General features: G+C 35.4%; 1 protein-coding gene across 17 annotated transcripts in view; it reads right to left on the bottom strand.

Moving 5' to 3' along the window:
- The window catches only part of Herc1 (HECT and RLD domain containing E3 ubiquitin protein ligase family member 1), a 168,981-nt gene that overhangs the window by 96,659 nt on the left and 50,595 nt on the right, over nucleotides 1-21,727 (bottom strand). For 14 of the 17 annotated variants that reach the window (XM_087562106.1, NM_001420916.1, XM_087562109.1 and 11 more), the window contains exons 14-25: nucleotides 21,312-21,533; nucleotides 20,878-21,030; nucleotides 20,615-20,747; nucleotides 19,541-19,732; nucleotides 17,288-17,509; nucleotides 14,063-14,236; nucleotides 9,868-9,982; nucleotides 9,658-9,778; nucleotides 7,350-7,521; nucleotides 3,704-4,016; nucleotides 2,927-3,047; nucleotides 989-1,040 (exon numbers count right to left, since the gene is read on the bottom strand). In XM_087562106.1, coding sequence (XP_087418232.1) covers nucleotides 989-1,040; nucleotides 2,927-3,047; nucleotides 3,704-4,016; nucleotides 7,350-7,521; nucleotides 9,658-9,778; nucleotides 9,868-9,982; nucleotides 14,063-14,236; nucleotides 17,288-17,509; nucleotides 19,541-19,732; nucleotides 20,615-20,747; nucleotides 20,878-21,030; nucleotides 21,312-21,533 — 1,990 coding nt within the window. Of the gene's footprint in view, nucleotides 1-988; nucleotides 1,041-2,926; nucleotides 3,048-3,703; nucleotides 4,017-7,349; nucleotides 7,522-9,657; nucleotides 9,779-9,808; nucleotides 9,983-14,062; nucleotides 14,237-17,287; nucleotides 17,510-19,540; nucleotides 19,733-20,614; nucleotides 20,748-20,877; nucleotides 21,031-21,311; nucleotides 21,534-21,727 lie in introns of all 17 variants that reach the window. The other 3 variants (XM_087562124.1, XM_087562122.1, XM_087562123.1) reach the window with 1 other exon arrangement.

Below are 21,727 nucleotides of genomic sequence, written 5' to 3'. Positions count from 1 at the left end.
TTCAGGATCTTTCAATAAAGAAAGTATCAGTTCTAGGCTTTAATAGTCCCAATATTGCAGTAAATTTTATTCTACAGAAGTAGAAATGTTTCTTCTTCTAAGTGTGTGTGTGTGTGGGGGGGGTGTATTTATTTTAAGTATATACTTAGAAAGTATATATATTAGAAAAATTATATATATAATTTTTTAAAATCAAATAGCCTATGATGATTCTTTCCCACATTCCTAATCTTCTCTACTTTGTAGGGTTTTGTTTGACTTTGGTTCTTTTTACATATGGGGAGAAGCTTAAAAACACTGAGAAAGGGTTTCATGTTGAAGAATAGAAGTTTGATATCACAGAAACAAATTTTCTTCACAAACTTTTAGAAAACAGCCACTAGTGACAATTCTTAACATTTTATATTTTTAAAAAACTATTATACACATGGTTTTAAATCAAAGTATTAGTTAATAAGAGACTATTAATATTTAAGTGTTTTCAGTTACCCTTGGATTTCTATTATCTAAAGTCACTGCTCTTTTCCCCTTTGTCAAGTGTTAATTGATACCCATTAAGACAGAGCTACTAAGAAAAGACTCCAGGTAATCCTATAAAACTGCATGCTATATAGTAAAAGAACAAACAGGGAAGGCAATGTAGAAACTTTTACTTGAAGGTGTAGGTATGTGTGTATTAGGCAACTTCATTAGTGAGCCAGAGAGTGGAAAACTACACACATAAACTTTCAAAAAGGGCAGGCAACATTTCTGGAATTCTATATTTAAAGGTGCCTTTTAAATAAAACACATAAAAAAAAAACAGAACTAATCATTAACTCATATGCATTCCTAGATTTTAAATATATGTGCATTTTAGAGAAAATTACCTTCCTTTTAATTTTTCTAATAAAATACTCTCAATTGCTTTTGGCAACAATATTCCAGTGACGATTAGATTCAAATGTATCAGACAGTAAAACAGCTACTTAATTTAAGCTTATTTTACCTCTCTTCCTATGAGATGATACCAAATCCAAGTCAACATTTCGTCGGCCACTCTATAAACAAGTTAAAAAAATTTTTTAGGTGTTAAGAGATTTTTTATTAACACTTAAAAAAGCATTAAAATAACCCATGTAGTTATAGTAATGTCCTATTTTTTCAGCAATAAAGTCAGGCCAACAAAACACACACACTGAAAACAACTATAAAAGTGCACACGCACACAACCTCACAGATCCTAACTCAAGCAAAAACATGCACTAATTACCACAATGAAAGAGCAGTTGGTTGTATTTGCTGCTGCTAATTTTCTCTTGTCTTTATATTAATCTTCCAGTTAGAGCATGACTATAATATTTTAAATACCTAAAACCACTATAATAATGTCCTAGTTCCAAAAATTACTTCTTTTTCTGTCTTTATTTTCTTCTTTTCAAACTTTGCACTAGCCTTGACTTGGAATTTAGAGATTATCTGACAAATATTCTAACAAAGAAGGTTGCACAGTTCTAAGACTCTACTGACATTCCAAAATACTTTTTATTAAATCTGTTAAAAGTTTTTATTAAAGCTGCTAAAATAGAGAAAGCCCAACTGCTGAGACTGCAGATAGCTCAATAGAGTAAATGCTTTCCTGGAAAAAGAGAAGTTTATTCTCTCTGTTCCAGGTGGAGGGTATAAACTGTCTACTCTTAACTGTCCATATGAACTACCCATTGTACATAGACCATACTAAGTTAACTTAAGTTCATGTATTTAACATGATGACCATTTCTATTGTACTTTGACAGTGTTTCACACAAACAAAAGGTATGTGACAAATAAGACTATGGAAGAGGATCGTTTGATAAATACTGTAGAAAGCCTTCACCTATTTGCACATATAAAATATACAAATGTGCCCGTGTGTAGGTAAATATATGTGGTCTTATCTGTCTACACAGACACAGCAACCGAAAGTGCTAAGTCTCAGGCCGTTTTATGCTGACTGAACAAAACCATCCAACTAATCTCCTAAAGACTGTGTTGTGAGATGTCTTCGTCACATGTACCTTTGCATAAAAAGAAATTAATCCCCCCTCAAACCTAGAAATAGCTATTTCTCTTTAACTGAGTTTTCTTTATCTTTTAGACACTCTGAATTGTATAAGACATTTTTCTGTGTGGTGGCTCCAGTCTACTTAGAAAATTCTTAGTAATGCATAAATCTTACTTGGGGCTTTATCTTTTTGTCTAGTCTTTTTTCTGTATTCATTCATTCATTCATTCATTCATGTAGATTATCCTTTTGTAAAGTATTTGCTATATGCTAATAATAGTTCTGAAGATGTTAGGTAATAGCATTAAGAGTATACCACAAAATGTTGATAAGACTGACAGTCGGAATTCAAATGATTCAATGAATGTCAATCAAATAGGGTTCAGTATTTTTGGTTCACTAAGACAGAGTAGATAATAATTCATTATAAAATACATGTTACAAAAGAAGGCTCAAACAAAGATTTATCATTGAACTAGGTACCTTTGTTTATTTGAAAAAATCTTATATTTCATTCACTTAACCACCTAGTGACACTACTAGACATATAAGAATAATAGGTTACTACCTAATAAAACAGAGTACAAGAGAAAAAGGTTATGAGAAAGAAGAAACCACTATTGTACAATCTAAGATTGGGGCAGACTAACTCATCCAGTAGTCTAGGCAAGAGTCAAATCTATGAATCAGGACCTCAAGAATAAATCAGGACTAAACATCAAAACCACTGACAAGTATAATATAGCTATATTATTTCTATTATAAATCTTTCAAGTTTGTATATACCTAAAACAAGTATAAACAAATCTACCCAAAAGCTTTTTTATATATGTAAACATATATATATATATATATATATATATATAGCTTGAAAGCAAAGAGTCCTTCTTTAGATATACCTACCAGTGCATAACCCTCTTCATCTGATTCAGGCTGAGACAAATCAGATTCACTCCTTGATTTGATCAGTCTGTAACTTGGACTTGCATGAACTAGGCGGTTCTCAGCAGTGAGACTTTCACTCCTGTCTCACATACACAAAGAAAAGGTTTTGATTGGGGACTGTTAGTGAACATAAAACTGAATGGAACTAGCAACACAAAGATAAAGCACAGTGAAATCATTATGTCTGCCCATAGAAAGCTTGGCTCAGGTAATAAGTAAAATAAAACGCTTTGGAATTACATCAAATATTCTTATACTGTTACATTACAGAAAGATATGAGTAACTTTGGATGTTTGTTATCTGTGACTGTTTATATGCATGGAAAACTTCCTCCTCATGGAACCAGAAATTCACATTCCAGGTTGAGCCTGCACTACTGTTCATTGTCAATTCATCCTAGTCGACTTGTATTTCTTCTTCTGTCTTTGACGCTGCTGAACAGAAACTCACTGTAAGGAGTACCACAGAGAAGTACCACAGAGAAGAGAAGTATCACAGAGAAGAGAAGTATCACAGAGAAGAGAAGTACCACAGAGAAGAGAAGTACCACAGAGAAGAGAAGTACCACAGAGAAGAGAAGTACCACAGAGAAGAGAAGTATCACAGAGAAGAGAAGTACCACAGAGAAGAGAAGTATCACAGAGAAGAGAAGTACCACAGAGAAGAGAAGTATCACAGAGAAGAGAAGTACCACAGAGAAGAGAAGCGCATTTTCAGTTCCTAGTCAGGCCCACCTGGTCATGAGTCCAGTGCCTTCAGAGGCACTCACAGACGGCTGCTGCAACTGCCCTTCTTCCCTTCGCTTCTGAAGCTCATCAATCACAGGACTCACTCCTAGTATTAGGAGTGCACAACGGTGGATCACAGAGTTGCAGGCAGCAGTGTACACGTCCTGCCCCTCGGGAAGGTCTGTGCTGACCCGTCGCTCTTGCTGAGGCTGTGGAGGAGGGTCATCAGCTCGGACCCCAGGCCCTGCCCCACTGCTCATTCTATCTCGGTCTCGGCTACGAGCTACTTCTCGGGCTGAGAGGAAACACTGAAAGATTTCTGTAACATGCAACACAAAAACAAGGTCTTAACACATGGGGAGAGAAAAGCAAAGAAAGTAAAATAGTCAAAAAAGTTGAACTAAAACTTATTGAAACCGGGAAAAATCAGTTTTTAGACAAGAAATACAGCATAGTAAGAAAGTTACAGCAAATGTCATACTTTTTATAAAAACTGCAACAGGAAACACGTATGTGCATCAGAGAATTTGGATTTGGATAGTTCCACTTTGAAAGAGTTAAAGCTGTGCCATCTTAAGACATGTCAAATTAGAAAACTGACTGCTTAGGTGTAATCACATGAGATCTGTGACTTTGGAAAGGGCCTGCCTTCATCCATGAAGGAAGTCATGTGGACTCTTTTGAGAGGAGACATCCTTTGAAGATCAAGGCTAGAAAGCACCCTCAATCACCAAAGACTGCTAATAGGACTGTCAAGTCAGTCTAAGCAAACTCTCCAACGTGACCACCTACCCTGCTTCCCAAATTTCCTTATTAACATCCTTGGAATTTTCCCCTATTCTAGGTCCTGTCCTGTCATTTCTTAAATTAATTGTTCATTATTGACAAATTATAAAAACATCAAGTTTTAGTTGTTTCTTTTCAAAGATTCACAAAAAATCATTTTGTGAGGATCTCCATGTACATACGCATGTGCATATGAAAACTATGTGCAATTTGTTAATCAGCTTTTGTATTAGTGTGATTCCTTTATCTAGTAAAAAAGGTCACATAAGAATTAAAGAATGACAGAGTGGGTCCCCTTCTCCAGGATTTCAAATCTTCCTAGTGAGTTAGGCCAGTTTTCCAAAGTGTAGTCTCAGACCAGCAGCAGCTACAGTATTTGTGCAACTGTGCAAATGCAAATATTAGGCCACCCAAACTTTCTAAATCAGAAGCTCTACTAATAGAGCCCAGCAATGTTTTAACAAATCCTGCAACTGGTTCTAAAGACCAATATAAAGCTCGAGGTCAGTGGTTCTCACCCTCCTGATGCTGTGACACAACAGGTCCTCATGCTGTGGAGACCCCAACCACAAAATTATTTTCATTGCCACTCTATAGCTTTCATTGCTACTGTAATTTTGCTACTGTCACAAATCATAATGTAAATACCTAATGTGTAGGATGGTTTTAGAAGACCCCCTTGGAAAGCCGTTTGATACGCCCCAAAAGGAACTACAATACATAGGCTGAGAACCGCTGTTCTCTAGGTTACATTTCAAAAACAAAAAACTTGCTTATTTCTGAAATGTTAATACTTTTGTATGGAAAAAATGTCAGGTTACAAGGAAAACAGACAAATTTTAGTTTATGAATATTGAAAAGCTTCTTCCTACCTATCAGAGTTTATATAATTTCTAACAACTGAACTTGACTGTATCTTAAACACATTAAAAAAAAGTAACCACCTTAGCGTTTGCTAAAACTGAAACTGTTTATGATGGGCAAGATTGCCTCCACAGGTAAGACCTCATCATCACGAAGGTCCATTTGACACAGCCCATGTTGCTCACAAGTATACAATGCTACAGAGTCAGCAAGGTTTTGAGGCTGCTATTATAATAGTGAATATTTTACAATAGCTAAAGGATTTTTACTCAAATTTGGAGGACAAGTGGTATTCTTAATTGGAAATTCTGGCAAAAAGTTGGCAAAACATTAGATTCATCCATTAATATGGAAATTACTATTTAAAAGTGTACGACTTTGTTTCTTTACAATTATTTTATTTATGTATTGGGGGAGGCAGACATATATGGAGATCAGAAACCACTGGCAGGAGTTGGTTCTCTCCTTCCATCATGTGGATTTTAGGGATCAAACTCAGGTTGCCAGGCTTAGCAGAATGACCTTTTACCCACTGAGCCATTCTGTCCTTTAAATTCACATTGGACCTTTACATTTAGAGAATACAATTTTTCATTATGCTGTAAAACGTTCCTCACTTCTGGAACATTAAAGCAACAAACCCTCAAGAATCCAGAGGCAGAAGGCAGTAAAAGTTATCTACCCACCAGATACTACAATTTCCAGAACTGGTTTTCATTCAAGCTGTTACTAACTGTGGCTTTAGATACATAATTCTGTCTCTTTTTTTTTTTTTTTTCTTTTCTTTTTTTTTTTTTTTTTTTTTTTTTTCGGAGCTGGGGACCGAACCCATGGCCTTGCGCTTGCTAGGCAAGCGCTCTACCACTGAGCTAAATCCCCAACCCTATAATTCTGTCTCTTTAAGCCTCAATTTACCCATCTTTACAATCAAACATTATTAGAATTTGAAGACGACTATAAGAACTATGAATCACTCTATTTGAAACCATGGACACCATGCTCAATGCATCACAGATGCTCACATGTCATAGCAAATTTATACATTACTATTCCCCAAATGTCTATTATGTTTTGTTTTATTGAAAAAGAAAGTCAATACTGTGTTACTATGTTGTCCTCTCTGACCTCTTTTTCAGCTTTTGAAAGATTTTTTTATTTAGCTATGAAAATTCTCAGTTTAGCTTGCAAATTTCTACTAATCAACCTCCCTATCTGAGAATTCCTTTATTCCACCTTATCTTTTTATGGTTGTGTAAATTCTTTTTAGTTTTCTTTGAGACACTCAAAATAATTTTTAGAAATACAAAGAAAGCAGTTAAATGTATAATAAAACTATGGCACATATATCAATGGTACGGTGCTTGCCTTATTTTTAAGGCCTAAATTTAATCCCAGTGCCACCTTCTTGTAAGTTGAAAATATACACAAATAATGTCAAAACCAAATGCATAGCTGGCAATGAGGCTGTAGGCTACAAATTAAGTGCGCATGTCAATGTAAAATACCCAAACCACTTAAGAAACTGATAAAGACTTCAAAAGCTTTGATAATGCTCTTTAAACATATAAATAACTATTTTTGAAAAATTATCCCGAGGTTTAGAATATAGAGTATAAAAAGTGTCAACTACCCACCCAAAGTTATTCTCATATCATTGTTCTACCATTGCTTTTATCTCTTATACATACTGAAATAATGTGTAGTTTCAAAATTTACAATTTTGAAAGTTCTACATATAAAACATAATTTGGGGTTCTTTTCCCACAAAGAGGTCTCCAGCTTGATGAAAACTGACATGCTTTGAGGGCTTTTCAAACCAGAACATGCAATACAAAAGCATCAGAGTGACACTACCTGGTTTCGAAAGCCCCCCATAATGTTGGCTAAGGCAAACTTCCATCTCTGGTACAGTGTCAGGTGCTTTTAGAAACACTACATAGACACTCTTTCCCCGTTTCCCTGCAGGTGACCTTCACAGCTCAAGTAAGAAGAATGTACTCACTGCCAGCAGTCAGTACTTCATGCTCCCGTTCCTCTTCCTCATCTTCTGCCTCTGGGTGGCCATCCTCCCTGTCTCTCTCTGCCAGCTCTTCCATTTCAGCTTCTTCATCAATGGTCCGGGTAAAGGAATGCTCTTGAGGATCAACATCTGCAGAGTCTTGGTTGTCTGAGATCTTAAAGAAATGATAAGGAAACTACACTGACTAAATCTGTGACACCATATGCAAAGGCAAAACTTGCTTCCCATAATTCACCACCATACTGTCACCATAAGAACAGGGGATCATCACAGTGGCATAACTAAAATCCAAGTGTGTGCCTATTTGAAGTTCCGCACAATCTCTGCTTTGTGCACATCACATAAAGCAATGCTAGCATTTAATTTCACATAATAAGCTGGGTAGAAAAGTACATATGCATTCTACCATCCTGAAAGTGGCTATCCCCCTTTCCTGTCATTTATATATTTAAAATAAACTTCTGGTGTTGAGAATGGGGAAAAAAGTTTTCAAGAAACCTAAATTTTTATGTTAATAAAATATAATGTGTTTATATTAATATCAGAAAATACTTCTGATATTAATAATAACTCATAAGCTTTACAAATGATACACTGGTTATTTGCAAAGATTACACAGACTATATGCACATATATACAAACAGACATATGTTCTTTCTTGCCTGGTATTTCCATTGAAATGTCATGCTATAGAATGATTGATATTTACTTTGTGTTTGGCTATAAACTACAAAGCTACAATGTAAGTTACAACATTATACAAACACAAAAGGTGATTTTTGTTATTTGGTTTTGGGTTTTTTGTTATCATTTGTTAAGTTAGTTGGTTTGAGATAGGGTCTCTCTGTTCAGCCCCAGCTATGCTGGAACTCACTATGTATGCCAGGGTAGTCGTTAACTCAGAGAACCACTTGTTTCTGCCTCCGAGTGTTAGAATTAAAGGCGTGTGCCATTATGGCCAGCAAAAGGTGATTATTTGACCCTATTGTTCCTTTAAAGTTCTCTATGTTATTACTCTATACAAATAAATGCTTGTGGGAACAGTACGAGGGTTCAAACTCAAAGCCTTACGCATGCTTAATAAGTACTCTACCATGTAACTTTAAGTCCAGATCATCAATAATTCTAAATTTAAGATAGCACTTTTTAAAATTTAACTTTGCCCTCCTTCCTACCCATAAAAATCCTAAAGTTCAAGATCTAGTAAGAACAGTTAATGTAGTTTCCCATGGTGGCCATGCTACCCAACAATTATCTAGACTTAGAAAAGTCTACAATATAACTAAATAATTCATCTCATAAATTTCAATACAAAGAACAAATGAAAGCTTTCAATTACAATCATAATAAAGGATGTCTGTGATTCATGACCAGTAAATTTAGAGGTGTTACAATATACAAACACTTAGAAATTTCACAATATACAAATATTTAACAGTGAGGTCCATATGTCACACATATTCACTTTCATATACATGAGTTTCAAATTGGAGCTTTGAAAATTAATAAATTAATATTTCTTCTGAACATTTAAGGTCACTCTCAAATATCCATACTCATAAAATACTAAGCCTTGCTGAATACTAGTACATAAATACTAAGACATGCTGAAGTCTTGTCTGTTGTTTATGCTTAGGAACTAAATCACAAAGAGCAAAGGCTCTGATGCTTCCCAGTTTTAAAGGAAGCACTGGGAAGAGGATGTTCTTGGGTTTGTTTCTATTATTACAGGGTTGTGCTATCAGAATCACCAAGCCCTTTCAAAATCATCTATTTGTTCCCATATTTATTCCTTGATCATCCTCCATCTTCACTTTCAGAATGTTCAACTATAACTATAGGACTGCTACATTGTTTATAACCTTGATCTTTTTTTACCTTTCTCTACACAGAATATGTAATCATTTTCAGTTCTTGTATGACTGTTGCATTTTTTAATCAATCTGAGGTATATGGTAATATCTCTGATAATTTCTGGCATCACAAGTTAAACAGGGTAATTCCAATGTAACTCAATCAATAAAAAAAGGAGACTATTTATTACCCACGATATGACTAAGCCAGTTTGTAATGATCATCTATGCAGGCTATTACCTAGCAGCCCTATTGGGTTTGATAAAAATGAGGTATATAAACCCCAACACTTTTATTCTTCCAATACGTTTCACTAGAAAACATGCTAGCATGTTTTGAACATTCGCACCAATCAAGGCATGTTTTTCATAAATTGTGGGGCCACCTCCGACAAGCTTGCAGGAAAACATAGAAATTAATTGATTTCCAACTTTACCCATCTGTCTCGTGATGATGACCTGGTTTGAATAAGTTCAAGGTTCTTGCAAGCAAGTAAACGACTTCGAACTTTGTATACACAACGATACACTTCTGATAAGCTTTTACCAGGTTGGTATCTAAATAAAGAACCAAAATAGAAAAGTTACCTAATTTCTAACATCATGAGAGCAAATATTTGTCTGAGGATAGTTTTTAAGTTACTTGCCGGCTTTCTCCACATGCTTGACTAAGTAAGTTTGTATGTTTGAGGAGGGCTGCAAGAACAAATCTAGACACAGTATCCAAGAGTGACTCATTACTTAAAGTTGCGCTGTCCCAATCTGAAAATAAATGACATTTAAAAGGACTCAGCATACAGTTCTGAGGTAATATTAATAGCTTTTGTTCCCCAACACCTCAATTTCACTGACATTTTGTGCAACTACTTGACAAATGCACAAATACTGATTCAGGTGCTGTAGATACAGTTTTGAACTATGACTCTGATCTCACAGAATGTGAATCTTGGTATGGGGTATGGAGATGCAAAAGACAGTAAATGAATACAACAGGCAAGGGCTAAGGAGAGAAAAAAAAGAAAGAGCCTGGGAACTGTGCTGTATAATTTCTATTTCATTCAGGTGCTCTGATCAGCTTTCTGATTTGAAAAGAGATCTAAGTGAAGCAAGGAAAGAAACCTCATGGGTACAGAACATCACTAGGATAACCATGTGATAAGAACATAGTTTGAGGATTCAAGAGGTCAGAATTGCTGGAGCAAAGGTCCATGTATAAGAGTGGTAGTAGACGACATTAGAGAGCTGGTAGTGAATTTGATTATAACTTATCTTGCAAACCAGTGCAAAGCCTTTACATATGACTTTGAAAATGGGAAACAGTATACAGATCTTTGAACACAGAAATGGCATGATCTGGCTCATATTTTAAAAGGCTCTACCTCTTGGATGGAGAACTTACTATTATTATACATGTAGTAAAAGCAGGATTCATAAATGCAATAAGCAATAATGGTGATCAAACCAGGGTAGAAACAATTCAAGTAGTGAGAAGTTGTCAGAGTTCACATAAATTCTGAAAGTATTGTCAAAATTTGAAGTCAAAAAAATTTAAATGTATCAGAATATAGAGGGAATGGAAAAGCACACATGTTTTGTGGGAACGGAACTGGAATCAAAGTCTAGATCTGAACACATTAAGCAGTCTAAAAACTGAATGCACTATTGAATTAGGCATACATATATAAAATTATGTATATATGTATATGGTATGTATATATTATTTTAAGCCATAAAAGTAGATCCTGCAAGAGTATAAGAACATCTGGGCAATTAAAAATATCTGGACAGAAATGAATATATATAATTGAAAACTCAAACCACAGCATTAGATAAAGAAAATTAGTCAGATGGTCCCCCGCCCCCATTCTTTAATTCTATGTTGGCAGACCATGGAGCACATTATACTAGATAGAGCATATATTCTTAAAATAAAGAAAATTCAGCAGATTCAATTGGGGGGGAGGGTCCTCCCTATTCCCAGAGTGATGTCTACTCATCTGACAGATTACCAAATAATAATTGTACTTCAAAGCAAAACCAAACAAAAAGTATCCTTGGAAAATATTAAGCCCCAATTTAGTTTTACTTGTTCTTAACTCCTTTCCCAAAAGATAAAATGCTATACATTAATTTTTCACTTTATTTCCATGTGTAGGTTAAAAATATAAATCCAGACTTAACTACTCTATAGGTGAAAAAACTGACAATGCAAATATGCCTAACTTTATATAAAACTTAATAGTCCACAGAGACTTTTGTAACAACCATGTGTACTGTATACGTGCATTCAGAATTTATCCACATCAGATTCTCAAGGAGTTACCTGTTCCAGAGACCTGGTTACCATCCGAAAACTGTTATGACATAATTAAACAGAACTCTAGTTTAAGGATGCTAATTTTCAACTTACAGAACAAAATACAGTAATACTCTGTGCTGTTTCAAATCTAGCATGCATTATCCTGCTTTTAAGTTTTTAAAGTAATGAGTTCATAAATAAGTCATTGAAGCTATATTAATTAATATCAAACATCACAGAATGTTTATTAATTTTTACAATTAAACATGAAGTCCACACTAAACTATCAAGAATATAGCATATTGTATTTACCTTAAGTGTTTATGTTGGTTTTAAAAGTTCTCATTCCAATATAACAAATGATATTATGATATAAAGTTAATTATGGGCTGGTAAAATGGTTCAGCAGGAAAAGTACTTGCTGTCTAAGGTTAATAACTTGAGTTCAACCTTCCAAACCCAAGGAGGGAGGAGAGAACTGACTCCCCGAAAGTTACTTTCTCAACTCCAAGCGTGCACCATGGCACAGCAGACCTGCACCCACTAATACACACACAATAAACTTTTCAAAAAGAAATTTAAACCTAACTAGATAATGACACAGAATATTTGAATATCAAAAATGATATTAGATGAGTAAAATTTTTCTTATTACTTTACCTTTCATCTCTGGATAGGAATCAACATAACAGAATAAATGGTCAAAAATAATCAAAATGAATGATCTACAGCTACTTTATTTGTGTGCTTTTTTAAGAACCCTTTTCATCACATTTATTTATCTATCTGTGTGGACAGGGGCCAATGCTATAGTATACATGTGTGTGGACCAGAGAACAATTTGCATCATATAGGTCTTTAAGATTAAAATCAAGTTGTCAGGCTTAGTAGCAAGTCTCACTGTCTCTGTTTGCTTGTTTTTAAGATGGAGGTCTCCCTATGTTGCCCAGGCTGGTCCTGAACTCATGGACTAAAACAGTCACTCTGTCTTATTCTTCCAAGTAGTTGGAAATAGAGGTGTTACTACCATGCCTGGATGAGACAAAATTTTCAATGGTACTATTTCTTTCTTTTAAAATTACATTGCTTGAGAGAAAGGGAAGAGGGGAGATGAGAGGGGAAAGGGGAGAGGAAAGGGGAGAAGGAAAGGTTAAAGAGAGAAGGGAGAGGGGAGAGAGGAGAGGGGAGAGGGGAGAGGGGAGAGGGGAGAGGGGAGAGGGGAGAGGGGAGAGGGGAGAGGGGAGAGGGGAGAGGGGAGAGGGGAGAGGGGAGAGGGGAGAGGGGAGAGGGGAGAGGGGAGAGGGGAGAGGGGAGAGGGGAGAGGGGAGAGGGGAGAGGGGAGAGGGGAGGGGATGGGAAAGGGGAGGATAGAGTATACTCTGGAGTATGAGTGCCATGATAGGTATAAAGGGCAAACAGTAGACTGCAGTGCTCATGTGGGTCCCTGGGACTGAACTCAGGACATCAGGTTTTGCACAACTGACCATGAGCCATATCACTAGCTATCAAGCTATCTTTCCACTTGTGTTTAAATGTCTAAATAACTGATCTAGGAATGATAGCACATTTGGTAATTTCAGTACTCAGGAAGCTAAGGCAAGAAGACTAAGAGATTTGATGGCAGACTTGAGCTTAAGATTCTGTCTTTAAAAGAAAGAGATGTACATAATATACCTCAGTTCATTCTATTTATAAAAGATTAAAGCCAAAGAAAAGTGAAGACATATTTACTCTAACCATCTTTTAAACCTGAGAATTCCAAGATACAGAAGAAAACTAAGGATAGAATAAGAAAAAAAAAAACATGGAAAAAAATAGAGACTATATATGTGACTCTCAACAATATGGGTGACCGAGTTTGTCTGGTTGGGGTACTTATTTTGAGAGAGGGTTTCATGTAACCCAGATTAGCTTCAAACTCACTATGTATAGTAGAAGCTGATCTGAAACTGGCCTTCCTGCTTCCCATCCAAAGTGCTGGAATTACAGGTATGCGCTACTATGTCCAGCTTTAATATGGAGTCACTGTCAAACAGGGGAGCTAAGAATTAAACAAGGACATTGTCTGAAATTTACACATAAAATTAATTCTACTGAATAAAAAATATTGAAATGGAAATATTACCATATACTTGTATACTATTTCACTATTACATTTAATAGCATATATTATCTCAAATGGGTATTAACACTCTGAATAGGCAAAAATTTTTATATAAAGAAATATTCAGTAGGCTTACAGCCTAGCCATCTAAATATACATCCACTAACATAATGCCTCATTGAATACTTTCATAAAATGGTTTTTTACAGAGTCCAACTTTAACACAATCTACTTTCTTCAAATGGGATATATGTAAATGTGACAAATAACCCAACCCACTTTCCACAAGCAGAAAATAACTATTTCAAACTGTTACTTATATGAAATCATTTTCCTCAGAAAAAGCAACTGGCGGGCTATTATATTTTATCTCTACAAACACCGGAACTAGTGAGGTAAGTTAGCTATATATCTATCCACTTCCTCCTCTTTATCTTACCTTTACTGACAGCATAGTCCTGCATGCTGATCCAAAGGCTTCTGGCAGGCTCTTTAGAGCAACCCAATGCCAAGTCTACGTAGACAGCAATTTCAGGCCGCAATTTGTAATCAAAAGGCTTCTGTTCTTCATTTCCTGAAAGAGCTACTTCTAACAGGCAGCTCATACATTTATCTATTAAAAAAAATTTTAATTAATAATTCTATTTACTTATTTCTCTTTCCCCATCATCCCTGTGCATGCACGCATGCATGTTTGTGTGTGTGTGTGTGTGTGTGTGTGTGTGTGTGTGTGTGTGTGTGTGTGTACTACAGCATTTGTGGTGGTCAGAAGACAACTTGTTGGAGTCACTTTTCTCCTTCCACCAAGTAGGTCCTAGTGATCAAGCTCAGTTATCAGTCCTAGCAGCAAACACTTTATATCTTGACCCATCAGTCCTCAAGTTCTCTTTGGTGTTAATGATTTGAGACAGGGTTTCTCCATGTAGCCCTGCCAGTCCTGGAACTCACTCTGTAGACTAGCCTGACCTCAAATTCAAGAGATCTTCCTGCCTTTGCCTCCCAGCTGCTGGGATTAAAGGTGTGTGCCACTTCCAATTTTAAACTTCATAAATTTTGTAACTGCAAATAAGATCTTATATACTCAAAACATGAAATTATGTACTTGGGGCTAAGGTAGACACTACTAAAATGAAGACCTTTGATTTTTTTTTTAGTTGGAAGCAGTATCACCTCTCTAACTCCCTTTAAAAAAGAAAGAAAGGGACATTTTGGCAAGAGAGCCAGGGATGCAAAATGTCCTACACATGAAGCACAACTTGAAAACCATTGTAGTAAAATTACATGGTATCTTTTTGAAAAAAGTAGAATCACAGGAAAAGATGATAAAATGTTTTTTTCTTTAATAGACTTAAAGGAAAACAATCAGTTAAGGAAAAGATGATAAAATGTTTTTTTCTTTAATAGACTTAAAGGAAAACAATCAGTTAAGATTGATACAAAAAGGATCAGAGATGCCATGAACAAAACCCCCATTTTTACAGGATCTTTAGCATTCAGAATTATTATTATATTTTTGGAAACATATTTTTGGGTGTTGCTCTACTGTCTGGGCTGATCCTCTTTCTCCCAAGTACTACAATGTTAAGTATGTGCACACCTACAGCTAAATCACTTCACTTTTTTTCTTCCACTATTCTAAAATGATTGTCAGAGTTTTGACAAGTACCAAAAGGCAATTCAACCCATAATATAATAAAAATATTATACATTCAGTTTTACAGAGGCAAATATCTCTTTTTTTTTTCTTTTTTCGGGGCTGGGGACTGCAAATATCTTTTCTTAAGTTACACAATTTTATTTCTTAAAAACTAAAAAAATATTAAAATTGAAGTTTATTTTATTCATACTTAAGTCCAGTTAAAAGGTATTTATGGATCAACAGACACCTTTCTTACTCCAGGGATTACTAGGACTACTACAGGCATGAGTGCTGAAAATGCTGGGATCTTACCCTGCTAATTGTTGCCTGAATATCCCACAAATTAACTTCCTCTGCTTCACAAGGATCAATCAGTCTAGCACTCATTAGTCACAGTCAAAATCAATTTCTAGTCAAAAGTGAAGCAATGGGTACTTGCTCTATTTGAATGGGAACTGTTCTCCTTGCTCTTAGTCACCATATGTGCCTGCCCAAAGCAAAGCTTTTCTTTTTCTTTCTACCCTCCCTTTCTCCCTGTCCACCCCAGCCCTTTCTACCCTGTGGGCTCCCTCTTACTTCCTCTCTTCCCCCACTCTCTCTTGACTTTGTGTATGTCTGAGTATTTTTCTTACTAGAAAAAATATCAAAAATTAGGCTTAATATAGGTTAGCTAATCCTATTCAGTACTTCAAAGAATCAAATTTAGAGACCAAGAGATATTGAGACACCAATCCTAGATAAAACTACTAGATCATACTGGGACACTGAATAAATCTGGTGTTCAGTCTAAGAGCCAACAAAGAAGAGATGGGAGATATGGAAGGAAAGGTAATTCCCAAAGGAAACTACAAAGGGAGGAATAAAACCTGCCATTCAAACCTATGGGTAGTGGCTGTGCTGGCTAGTTTTATGTCAACTTGACACAAGCTAAAGTCATCTAAGAAGAGAGAACCTCAACTGAGAAACTGCCTTCAAAAGACTGGACTACAGGCAAGCCTGTAGTGTATTTTCTTAGCGATTAATATGGTGGGACCCAGTCCATCGTGGGAGGGTTTGCCCCAGGGCTGATTGCCTGATTTCTATGAGAAAGCAGGCTGAGTAAGTCATGGGGAGTAAGCCGTCAAGTAAGCAGCACTCCTCCTGGCTCCAAAGTCCTGTCATCCTCTGACTTCTTGGGTGATGAACAATGGTTTAGAAGTATATGCCAAGTAAGCCCTTTCCTCTCCAGAGTGCTTTGGGTCATGCTGCTCCATCGCAGCAATTGTGACCCTGTCTAAGACAACATTGCTCAGTCCTGATAGGTACTCTTCCAGTGCATTCTAGTCCGGGAAGTGGTTTCCAACTCCAAGCTTTAGAACACAAATATCTTTTCCTATGACTTGATCAAAATGAGTGAAAAGTATAACAGAATAGGACCAGACCTGTATTTCTGGCTTTTTTGAATGAGGGTCTCTCATTGTAGCCCAACTGAGCCTGGAACTTATATAGCTTGGACCAGATCTTGTAGCATTTCCCCTGACTCAGCCTCTCACGTACTGGGATTACAGGGCTAAGCTACCAAAGTTGGCTGGAGACCAGTGGTTTGCAACCTATAGGTCACAACCCCCTTGGGGATGACATATCAAATATCCTGAATATCAGATATTTACATTATGGTTCATAACAGTAGAAAAAATTACATTTATGAAGTAGAAATGAAATAATTTTATGGCTGGGTCACTACATCATGAAAAACTCTATTAAAAGGGTTGCAGCATTCCAAAGGTTGAGAACTAGTGCTCAACATTTTTCTAGATCCACATATACACTACACTAGTAGTTCACAACCTTCACAAGTTGAGACCCAATTCCCTACACCATGCTGCAGAACTTAACTATTGTTCTGTGAACTGTGTATTACAATTTGAGATCCTCTTTTAAACTAATGTGGAAAATGCATGAGTTCTGTATTCAACACTCAGGTAAGAGATCTCCAAGAAGAAACAAAGAAGTACGTGTTTCACGTGCTTCAGAGAAGCATATTACCCAACTGAGGGGTGTCCATTTCCACACCATCACTGAAAAGTGGTGTTTTCATCCAATATGCAGTATCCTGTTCCTCTGGAGACACAGGGGAGCCTTGAAGCATGCCACCAAGACATCGCCCAATGAGGAGAGCAATTGTTCTTTCCAGATCCACAAGCCATACCCAAGATTGAGCTGGCTGAGGTAATGGCACCCCAGCTGGGTCAATTACTTCTGGCCCCCCTAAAGAGAAAATCAGTGGTAATTGTGTCTTTATCTGTTATTTTTATACTTTAAAAGCTTTCTCATTGTCTCTAACCTATGAAACTATAACATATTGAAGAAAATATTTTCTTAAGGAAAACACAGTATTTTCTATATACAAATTACCTGATCTATTAGACTAATTTAAAATGTACACAGACATGTAAAGCTATCAAATAATTTTTCCTTTGTAAAGTTACTAATTTTAAGAAAAATACTAAATCAGCGCATGCAAACTTATCTTAATGGATTCTATTATACTACCTAGAGTAAATTTTATCATTTTTAGTCAGTCTTTGGGACTGTTTCTCCAAAACCAAACAAGAATTCATTAATAAAAGTGACACTATTGGCTAATGCTCTTCTGGTTTGAACTCAGAACTGTCTCATACAAATCCAGACCCAAGTTTTCTTACTGGATGTTTGTTTCTAAAAGTTCTTCACATGCACAAGACACTATAACTGTGAAGGTAACAGAAATCAAAAATCACTGGTGCGAAAAAAAGCATTCCAAAAGGTGGATATTTGAAAAAAATTAATAAATAAGTCTAGTAAAACTAATAAAGAAAAACAGACTCCATATATTTTAAAAATAGATATAAAAAGAAATATAACAATGCTTACATAGGAAATTTCTTAAACCACAAATGAATGCAATCACTTTTACACCGATGAACTTGAAAGCCAACAAAATAACATATTCTGGAAAAATTACAATTTCTAAAATGGATTAGAAAGAAAAGAATCCCACAATCCATGCACATACACAGTAAAAAAACCACAAAAGCCACATAATTTCATAGAAAAATTCCTCTAGCACTTCAATAAAAGATAATCTTTACCTTACAAAAATTATTTCAGAAAATAGGAAAAAAAGAATTAAGATTCCAAATTCATACTATATAAATATAGTACTAATTTGGCAAACTAGGCAAGAACAGCTTCAAAAAGAAAAACTTTAAAAAAGTTCATGAACCAACCCAAAGAAATTCAGAATAGGATAGTTAGCTCATCCAACACAAGAAAGTTCTAAGACACTTTAAAGCAAAAATAACCCTGAAACTATCCACATCAAGCCAAATCACTACACTAATATCAGCAGTCATGAATTTGATATTTTGACCATTTCAATGCAATGGTCAACAGAACTGACCACTATTCCAGCAAGAGAGCTTCAACGTTATCCTGTCAGAGTCCAATGCTTTCCAGTTAAAAAAAAGAAAGAAAGAAAGGAAGGAAGGAAGGAAGGAAGAAAGGAGAAAAGAAAGAAAGAAAAGAAAACAAACACTCTATGCACTGAACAAGTGGCTTTCTTACAGTTACACAAGAAGTTACTAGCAGAGATTTAAAAGAAAAGACAATTCACTAGTTTTGAAAGATGTAATGTTCTAATGTTGACTGCCTTAACACAAATACTCCAATAGGTAACAATAATATTTTGCAAATCTAAGTATTGTCAACTGTTTAGAACAACAGCATTATATAAATCAAGAATGAATTAAAATGCCATGTTTAAAATCAAATGCACTAAAAAGATACTTTCTCAATCTCCATTTTAAAATTCAACCAGTTATTTATATATCCAACAAAAATAAGAAATGTTACTGTCAAATATATATTTAAATTTATAATTTTTTATATTTACGACATAAAATGCTTAAATCAAATATAATGATCCACTGATTATAAATGAATTATTTTCAATACATCAAAGGAAAAAAGTAATGCTGACTACAGTATGACACAATTCTGCTACTGTTGTACGACACATCTTATTTTCAGTCATTCATACTCTGAAGAACAAAAGCCTTAGAACCACTGACCATAAAGATGCTTGCTGTGATGTCTATAACCAGCTTTCTTAGCTACTGCATGTCAATGGCCCACTTTAGACTGTTTACTCTTAGAAGATATCGTATCTTTTTGATCACAGTATTGTTTTACTTGAGAAATGAAAGAAGGACAACCTTTCTCAAGAACACTATTTAACTTTTTATTGCCTCTACTTACCATGAAGAGGCCACTGTAATTCTTGGTCTTCTAAAAGAGCAGCAGCTGGCAGGAGTCTGTTAAGGCAATCAAGAGGTGGCAAGAGGTCGAGGAGGTAACTCAATAAAGGACGAGCCACTGACACGGGGAGCAACAGTAGGGAGTTGATAATCTGACAGAGCATACTGCCTGCAGCTGACACATAGATCACATCTATGAACAACAAGAATGCAACGTAAATCAATTACCTCAAACAATCTTAAAAAAAAAAACTAAATACTTCTTCAGTTTAGAAAGAGAGTAGACAAATTCATTAACTCTTTGTTCAAATCATAAGGCAAGCTTTTTATATTTTTTTAAATTAAAATAATTTTAAAATTAAGATCATAAAATATCTGTCCTTTCACTATGGGAATCACTTTTCAATCGGATTTGTTCCATTACTGCACTGTACTCAGGGAAAGGAAGAACATTTAGAAGTGAGCGCAGTCTGAATGAACAATAAATTTATATTGCATACATAACAGTCAAACCAGACTAGTAAATAATAGTCTTGGTTTCTCAGCTGATTTCTTTCTTTTCTTCTTCTTCTATTTTTTTTGGGGGGGGTAGGGGTGGGAAAAGAAAAACTTCAGAGATCAACAACCAAGAAAATATTCAGTAGGCAACAAGAGAGGCTCTGGTGCCAAGGAAAGTCCTCAGCTATGTGGAAGTCAGAAGAATTGCTTTGAAATTAAGAACAGCATATTACTACAGCAGAAGACCCTGTCTTGAAAAAAAGGAAGGGAGGTAGAATACTGCCCAAATATGCAATAGATAAAAATGTTACTTTATATCATAAATTAACTGTTTGAGTTTATATCACTTAATGCCTTTAAATTTTTATCTATTGAGATAAATAGAATCCTTTAAGATCAATCACTGTTAAGTCACCCCTGAACCAAGATGAAAACAAACAATGAATAAATGCGAACCAAACTCAGGATCATTTCTCCTCTACACAGAGATTATCAGGCCCTCTTGAAGGTTTGGGAAAGTTCAATCACTCTTACTTTATAACCACTGGTTAAATGTGAAATCCAACACCAAACTCACCTCTTAATTTTTCTCCAACACTGCCATTCCAAGGACTTTCTTTAAGCAAATTCGCAGAACGTGAGTAGATGTCTGTGGCATGAGGCAGCAGGAGCTGAAGATGTTTATGAAGCAATGCCACACTGCTTGAGTTCTGCAAACAAACAAACAAAATGCCTAAATCACCACTCTGGAAGAGCCAAAGTACAAAAACATTATGACATCCCCAACTATCTGAGTTGTATGTTCCTAGTAGAGCATCATGTAAAGCACAGAATCCATACCTCAGTAATGTTATTAATGTGGCAAAAAGCAAGCAGTTGTTTCTGTAATGAACACAGTAGCTCATGAAGATGAGCAGGCTGACTGTTCTCTGAAGATGATGTTCCAAGAAGATATTTATCACTATTCTTTTCTAGCTCTCCAAATGCTTGATCCTAAAATAACATATAATAAAGATTATATTTTAAGTATGTTTGGAAAACTATTTTTATGTTTATTCTTTTTTATTGCATGAGAAACACTTGATAAAACTTTAACATGTCATTTTATAATTTTAGGTTAGATATTACTTGGACACCACAGTATTTCAGATCTGACATCTTTGGAGAAGGGAATCTAAAATTTTAATTTATATTGTTTAAGTGTTATAATACTTTGGCCCAAAAAGATCCTTACCCCTTTATTCTTTTCTTAATATATTGAAAAAGCAAGGTACCGTATAAAACCCTAAATTTCTTAAGAGAGTCTTCATTAAAATTTCGGCCAGATGAGTGTCTGGATGGCAGGTCTGAGGACCATATGGCTGATCTGACAGGTTTCCATATCCCATGCACACAGTCGAAAGGTCAGCAGCATCAGAAGGTGAGCTATAGCCAAGAAGGGAGGCTACGTGTGTATGATCCTGTAAACTTGTCAGAATTATATCCAGTTGCATTCTCTAAACAATAAAAAAGAAACATATAACTCAGATAACATGTACTAGAAGAGAAAAAAAATTTTAGAAATTAGAATTTTTATACTAGCAAAGCTAATTTATCTACTTGCTTGATAAACAATGTTCAAGAAGTATATAATTATAGGAAAAATTATTCAGTTAATACCATTTTGGAAAATGTAACAGGTTTTTAATCT

Source organism: Rattus norvegicus, chromosome 8 (genome assembly GCF_021556685.1).
Source record: "Rattus norvegicus strain SHRSP/BbbUtx chromosome 8, alternate assembly SHRSP_T2T, whole genome shotgun sequence".
In the NCBI taxonomy this organism is placed as follows: domain Eukaryota; kingdom Metazoa; phylum Chordata; class Mammalia; order Rodentia; family Muridae; genus Rattus; species Rattus norvegicus.
The sequence above is the reverse complement of the archived record's forward strand: the minus strand, read 5'-3'. Positions and strand labels throughout refer to the sequence as shown.